The sequence below is a fragment of the Sinocyclocheilus anshuiensis genome, unplaced genomic scaffold (genome assembly GCF_001515605.1).
Source record: "Sinocyclocheilus anshuiensis isolate Anshui unplaced genomic scaffold, SAMN03320099.WGS_v1.1 scaffold122, whole genome shotgun sequence".
NCBI classification, from domain to species: Eukaryota; Metazoa; Chordata; class Actinopteri; order Cypriniformes; family Cyprinidae; genus Sinocyclocheilus; species Sinocyclocheilus anshuiensis.
In genome coordinates, this window is record NW_015544153.1 from 1,557,624 (window position 1) to 1,564,904 (window position 7,281).

Below are 7,281 nucleotides of genomic sequence, written 5' to 3' on the forward strand. Positions count from 1 at the left end.
TAAATAAAAATGTACATTAGTCTAAGTTGAATCCAAAAAACAAGACCGATTACCCTTTGGTTAACTGCTAGTTGGTCAGACTAGTACTTAAGACACTGTCTTAACATAGAGGCTAAGTTTATGCAACTGGGCCCTGTTTTTATTATTGTGCGACGGTTTGTAGATGCCCAAGCTGCCGACGAGTCAATATGTTTTCTTCTGTCCCGATACGAGAGTTGCCTTCACCAATATGGCGGCGACGTTGACGTGCGGTCGAGCGGCCAATGAGGCGTCTAGGTATTTATTATTTATGATGTCTATGGGTGGCGGTATGTGCCTATGGTGCGGAATACGCCAACAATTCCAAAGAAGAAGAAGAGAAGCAGTCGCGGGCGCGGCAGATTTGAACGTATACAACTGTATCTATCGAATACATCAGTAGGATTCGCTAAACTTCAGCAGCATTTCTTTGACACATGCAGTGCAGTTAGGCGAGCTCAAATCAGATACAAAACTGCTCGACCACTATTAATTTACAGTGAGAAATGGCAAGGGAAACATCAGGTAAATATTTCCAGACTTCCACTAGAAATCTCTTACAGCAAAGACGTTACCATGTCTTGGACATTCGCCTCATAAATGATTGAACATAAATTAAACTTTGTTTGATAAAGTACAAATAAATAAAACGGTGAAGGAAATTATTGGTCTAATTCTAGGGAATCAATCATTTCGCTTTTTGGGAAGAAATCGCGTCGATGTAAAAAGCTTTCAGTGGAAAGCATGAAAGTGATGACATATGGTTGCGGGTAACGTTACAGAGATGAAACATTGTTTTAGAGCCCAACTGCTGATGCTGAGGACATGTTCAGTAAACAGTTTGTAGGTTCTGGCACAGTTTCTCTCTATTTTTTAAAAGCCATCTAACATGAATTTATTTTTCAGCTTCATAAGAAAAAAAGAATGCAGCGTGATCTCCTCTGGACCAGTGATGATTCTTAGTTCCTTGACATGTACATATGTACCTTCATTCATCTGTCAACATTACTACCTCTCCTTCTCACCATGAACATTGTGCTTTGTATGGCAACATGTAATAATGCAGAATATGAAATTAATGGAGAGTGTTGCCCAATGTGTGATCCAGGTATGTGCCATCCTTCACTCATTACCACAACATATGAGGTCAGATTTAAAGAGGTCATATGAGATTTTGTTTTTAGTCATTTGTCTCATGGTACCAGGCTTTGAACAGTCTCATCATTATTACTGATGAGCCGAATAACTAATATGCTCATAAAACAGTCTTTTAAGTTGTTAATAGTTTAAGCTGTTAATAGTGTAAATCGTCTGTTTGATTACGTCTTTGATTGTCTTTAATTGATTTTTCCATACATTTCTGCCATATGTACATTAACTGACAGTCACCACTGATAAGCTACCACTAAATATTGTAGAAACTTAATTTGCTGTAAAGTTGCTTTGCAACGATTTGTATCGTGAAAAGCGCTATACAAATAAACTTGAATTGAATTGAATTTTAAGTTTGGACTGATGTGAATAAACATCAGCCACTTAGGTATTTCTTAGATATTTTTGGTGGGCTAGCAACAGCAGATAGCAGTGTTGGGAAGGTTACTTTGGAAATGTAATAGGTGACAGATTACAAGTTACCCTACTTAAAATGTAATAAGTAGTGTAACTTTTCAATTACTTTATAAAAGTAATGCAACTGATTACATTTGATTACTTTTCTAAATTTCTCATTTAGAATTTTTTCAACTGTTTATCATTTTCAAACATGTAAACCAGGCAGGGTAAACCTTACAGTAGTACTCAACACCTTTCTCTTCCACAGAAGTAAGGGGCGGGTGAGCAGAGCTCATTAGCATTTAAAGGGACATGCCACAAAATGAGTCGCTGTGAACAAATCAAGGTAAAAAGGGTGTTGTTTTACACGACCACTGAGGAATTTTAACCAAAGTATGTTGCAGACCATTCAGACTTACTTTGAGATCATTCTGAGATTAAATACATATTTAAAATCATAACAAGAAATATTTTATTAGCTATGATACTGTTTTTGGAATCAAATCTTTACATAGCTATGACAGTAAACACTGGAATCTAACAATGCCTTTGAAAAAAACAGTCAATCTTTAAAAAATTAAGCATAGACCCATATAGGAAATAAAAGAGTTATCGAATAAGCATGTTCTAAACTCCTGAAACATTGGTGTTTCATATTTTAGAGCAGTCACTGCAATTTATGAAAGAAATCAATTAAATCTGTATGTGGGAGTGTGTGTGAAAAAAAGCAGATGTAACCCCCTTTGTAATACTTAACATTTTCATAAGTAACTGTAATTTAATTACATGTTTTTTCTCAGTAACTGTAACTGATTACAGTTACTTTTATTTTGTAATTAAATGACGTAATTCCGTTACATGTAACTAGTTACTCCCCAACACTGGCAGATAGTAATAGTAATTATTCTTCCTTGCATAACTGGGCAGGCCAAGTTGTTGAAATCTATTTCTGTACATTTATATAGTGGTTTTATTTCGCAATGTCAAGTGGCATTTTATTTTTCATTATATGACCCATTTAAGTCACATATTTGACAGATGTAGTATTAAGTGTTTCCCAACCATGTTTCAGGATACTTAAAAATGTTTATATTTCACACAATTGACATAAATATAGACATACAATAAATGCAGCTTATATAATTACACAAATATATGTATTTATTGTTATTTTCAAAAGACATCTATAATAATGTGTTGGTAATTATTAATATTGTCTAGGAAAAAGAGTTAAGAACCATTGTGATGCGTACACAAGCACAACATGTGATTCATGTCCTGCGATGACCTACACTGATGTTCCTAATGGATTCACAAAATGTCTGGCATGTTTTGTCTGTGATTCAAGTGAGTAACAATTTATTTTGTATCATGTCACCCCTTGATTTCAAATATATTGTAACACTTTTTGTGTTGACCTACAATTGACTCATTTGTTTCCTTTCTTGTCAAAGGTAATGGGCTGAGAGAAAAGCGGGCATGTACGTTAATATCAGATACAGTGTGTGAACCTCTGCCAGGTTATTACTGTATAGACTTGCTCTCCAACTGTAAAAAGGCCATGAAACATTCAACCTGCTCACCTGGACAATACATCAACCAAACCGGTCAGTCTGTCATCATTCAAACAGCTTTATTATACAACCACAAAAACTGACAGGCTCAGCTGATATCTGAGATCAATAACTCTGCTTATGTTTATATTAAATAACTGTACATATCTCAGTTTGCATATTGTTCCAAAGCTGTAGATGTGGTTACCACAGATCCTCATGACAGACAGTGTTTGCTTGTGACTGACAGGACCTGACAAAACCACCCAAAAATCTACTTAACCCATTTAATCCCACCGGTCACAATAGTGACTGTAAAAAAGGTTTTCATTTATAAAGCTCTAAAAACCTCACTGACTGATGTTTTAGTGCACTTCCTGCAAATATGGAAAAAATAAAGGGTCTCAAATATGAAATATGTGCAGTTTCACATGATTAGTGCAAATTGTCATATGACCAAAGCAGTTTATTTCCTGTTTGCACCTTGAGAATATGATGGCTGCATCAAAGCTCCAAAACATAAGGCTAGTAAAGTATGTCAACATAAAGTTATGACAAAGATTTTTGGTACACATTATCTTTAAGGTGTCTAGTATTAATATATGAATTCACATATATTCAGTTTTGTTGAGTGTGGTCATAGAATGAGTAAACATGTTGATGGTCACAATAGTGACCGGTAGGATAACAGTGAACTTTATATTTACAATATAAATCCAATCGCAGTTGCTAGTGAAAATTACACTAAAATGTTGCAATGACAAAATATTGCACTAAATTAAAAATTAAAATGTTACAAAAAAATTACAATATTGATGTTGTAATACAGGTAGCACTAATATAAAAATGTGAATTTTGAAATGCGTTGATGGTTGAATTGTTTTTTTTTTATCTCAGTGTTCCTATCAATGTTGCATAAGGTTTTTTTATGCATAATAATAATAACCCTAGAATATGATCAAACAGTTTAAAATAGCTGGGCTTAGATATATAACAATTTTTATGACTGCAGAAATATTGTAATTCGATACTCACCTTATCCCACCGGTCACAATTGTGACCGACCATAAAACAATTTTTCACACACTTTTCCAAAAAAAATTCAAAAAATAATTATTGATTATTTCAAAGGGTTACTAATGACACATCATTTGGATATTTTCATGTCTGGGAAAAATTGGGGATTAAACGGGTTTAGCAAATTATTAGTTGGTTATGTGATTATTCATTTTGTGTGTCAGATGCTATACTGAATAATTGAATAATTTCACTAGCTAATGTGAGACCAGTCACTGCCTTTGTTGGTCATGGAGTTGAAACTTAAGTACTAATACTGTGTATTCATGCTTGTGTTTGAATAGGAACAGAATTTAGTGATACAGTGTGTGATGGCTGTCCTGATGGTTCATATTCAGATGGTACGTTCTGCAAATTGCATACAAAGTAAGTTTCATTATTTTACAATATTGACTTTCCACACATTCTTAAAATGCATTTTGTACATTTGTTGTTTTATAATTTGCTTCACTAGAGTTTGTGAGTAAATTTAGCTCTTTTCTCACAAGCAATATAGTCCTATTTGTAGTTCAACCTGTGCACCACTTTTTAACAGCTGTGAATCTCTTGGAAAAACAACAGTCAAAGCAGGAACTGAGGCATCTGATGTTGAATGCAGTAAAGGAACACCTTATTTACAGATTGTGATTCCATCTATGTGCGGAGTGTTTGTGGTGCTTGTCATAATTGCAATTGTTATAAAGAGAAAAGATAAGCATTACATTGGAGCAAGTCAAGTTACTCCTCCCCAAGATTTGAATCTGTACACCCAAGCAGTTTCCCCCAACACAGTGTAAAAAGACTGACATGTTCATAAACCAACAATTAAAGTGATCTGCTTGTGGTCACTGACAATTTCTTATATGTCTGTTGTTTGTAAGTGTACAGCACATTGTAGTGCCATCCCAAAGGCACAAAATCACTTTTACAGACTTTTAGGCTAACTGTTCCCTGCTGGTGGAATGACCTGCCCAACTTGATCCGAGCAGGTGATTCTTGCGCATCTTTTTCATCAACATTTGACCCTCTAACACTCTCTATTCTATTTCTATTCTAATTGTTTTCTTTTTATTTATTATAAAAAGAAAAACTTGACCCTCAGTTACTAGGCCTAGTTCTATTTTATTTCTGTTCTACTTTTTATTCTTTTCATTTATTATAACAAAAATAAACTTGCTACTGTGTAGACCGTTTGTGAAGCTGTTTCAAACCGCTTACATGATGTGAGCTGCTCTGGATCAGTGGCTGCGCGAAAGTAGGTTTAAATATTCCGATGTGATTGTACATTTCTTAGTTGAAAAAGGTTGTGCTACTTTTTTCAAGCTCAAAAGAAAAGCATTTTTATGAACAGATTTTTTTGTAACAATGTAAAAATGATTTTATTGCCATTTTGATTAATTTAATAAAGAATGAGAATGTGCCGTAACGCCGTGTTGAGTTCTGGGAAACTGCTTTGTTTATCCGCCATATTTGCAGGATATCGCTGGCTTTACGCTATTGAGATTGTGAAAAATGTCACCAGTGTATGTCATTCATACTGCATCGATAATTGCAATAGTAACTCAGATCATCGTTCTGAGAGAAAACTGGACAATGCAGTATGTTTTTTTGCCTTTTCTATGTGTAAAAACACCAAGGGAAGGAGGTCGCAGAGAAGACGCCGAATAGTAAATCTGTTAATGTCACTGATTAAACCCACTTACTCTCACTCAATAAAATAATCACATTGCTGTGTGTTTTTGAAAGTTTTGATTTGGTTGGTTTAATGGTTAACATTACCTTCATTGCGAGCAGCATGACTCTCACTAGGCTTGTGAATTAGCAGAACTTGAACAGGGGACTTTCTAAAATGCTTAAAGTGGCTTAATGTACCAAGACAGTGATAAAGACAAAACTGTAAAGCATATACTATGTGCAGATATGCATATAAGATCAAAATGTGAACGCAACGCGTTTATTTACGTTAAGCATTTTCCTCTCATATAAAGAACGTGCTTAATGCGCTTAATGACAGTGATATTTAAAGACCACATTCTGTACACACATCTTACTAATACAGCATAATATGTGTGGAAAAACAGATGAGCCCAAAATATGAACTTTAGAAATCGCTCTTAGTCCAGAAGCTCTTTCTAGATTACTGTTTTCTAAAGAGAGGAAAACGCTTTACATTTAAACATGTCGCATTAATATTCTTGCTCATCTGCATGTCTTTTAGCACCACTGTCTTAGCACATTAAACCAGCATTTGAAAATGCTACAAAACTTTCCCCAAGCTCCTAGGGATTTGATTTTGCTTGTCATTTGTTGAAATAAATATAAAAAGTACAGTGAGTTCGTGACTGTTCGCTGAATGTGACCCACAATCTCTGATTCTCCTCCGTGGCCATGGAAAAATGAATATTTATAATGACATCAATTATACTTTGTCATTTAAAAGTTTCCAACAAAGAAATGGATCGACTTCTGTCAGCTTGTTGAACACACACTTTTATTTGGATAATCAACCATATGATGACTGAAGCAGCAGCGAGCGACACTGTATTCAAGCTAATCGGGTAAACACTGTAAACCAAATTCTACAAAACCTAAGAGAGAAATGCAGTGCATATCATGCAGTGCGATAAAATAGCTTCTCATCCCTGCAAACGATACAATGAAGAATGAATGGTTTAACTTAAAGGCAAAAGCAAAACAAAAGAATATAGCTGCAAGCAGCGATGGCGGGCCCAAGCCGTCAGTGCAAACGCCATCCCGGAGGCATCAGGAGAACGGTGCACAGCGGGCACATGCATTTACAGTAACCTTCCGGCAGTCGGGTTTTAAGGGATACGGCAATTAAAGAGTTAATCCAAACCATTAAGAATGTGAAACACACATACACAGAACAATATATAAAACTTTAGTAACACTTTACAATAAGGTTTCAGTTATTAACATTAACTATATTAATTAACATGAACAATAATTATATAGCATGTATTATTGTCAGTTAATATTCAAAACTTAAACATTAAAAAAACTGGTAACACTTTATAATAACTGCACACTATGAGTCATTAGTTAAGCAGTAGTAAATAGTCAATTCATCCTTTATAAAGCA

The 7,281-nt window shown here is 34.8% G+C and overlaps 1 protein-coding gene across 1 annotated transcript; it reads left to right on the forward strand.

The window, feature by feature from the left end:
* The first annotated feature begins 345 nt into the window (after window positions 1-345).
* On the forward strand, window positions 346-5,207 carry LOC107695291 (tumor necrosis factor receptor superfamily member 14-like). The gene is made up of 6 exons (XM_016495141.1): window positions 346-543; window positions 925-1,126; window positions 2,791-2,916; window positions 3,024-3,176; window positions 4,484-4,565; window positions 4,735-5,207. Exons 2-6 carry the CDS (start codon window positions 991-993, stop codon window positions 4,973-4,975), a joined length of 738 nt encoding a protein of 245 aa, XP_016350627.1. The 5' UTR covers window positions 346-543; window positions 925-990; the 3' UTR covers window positions 4,976-5,207.
* Window positions 5,208-7,281: the final 2,074 nt, after the last annotated feature.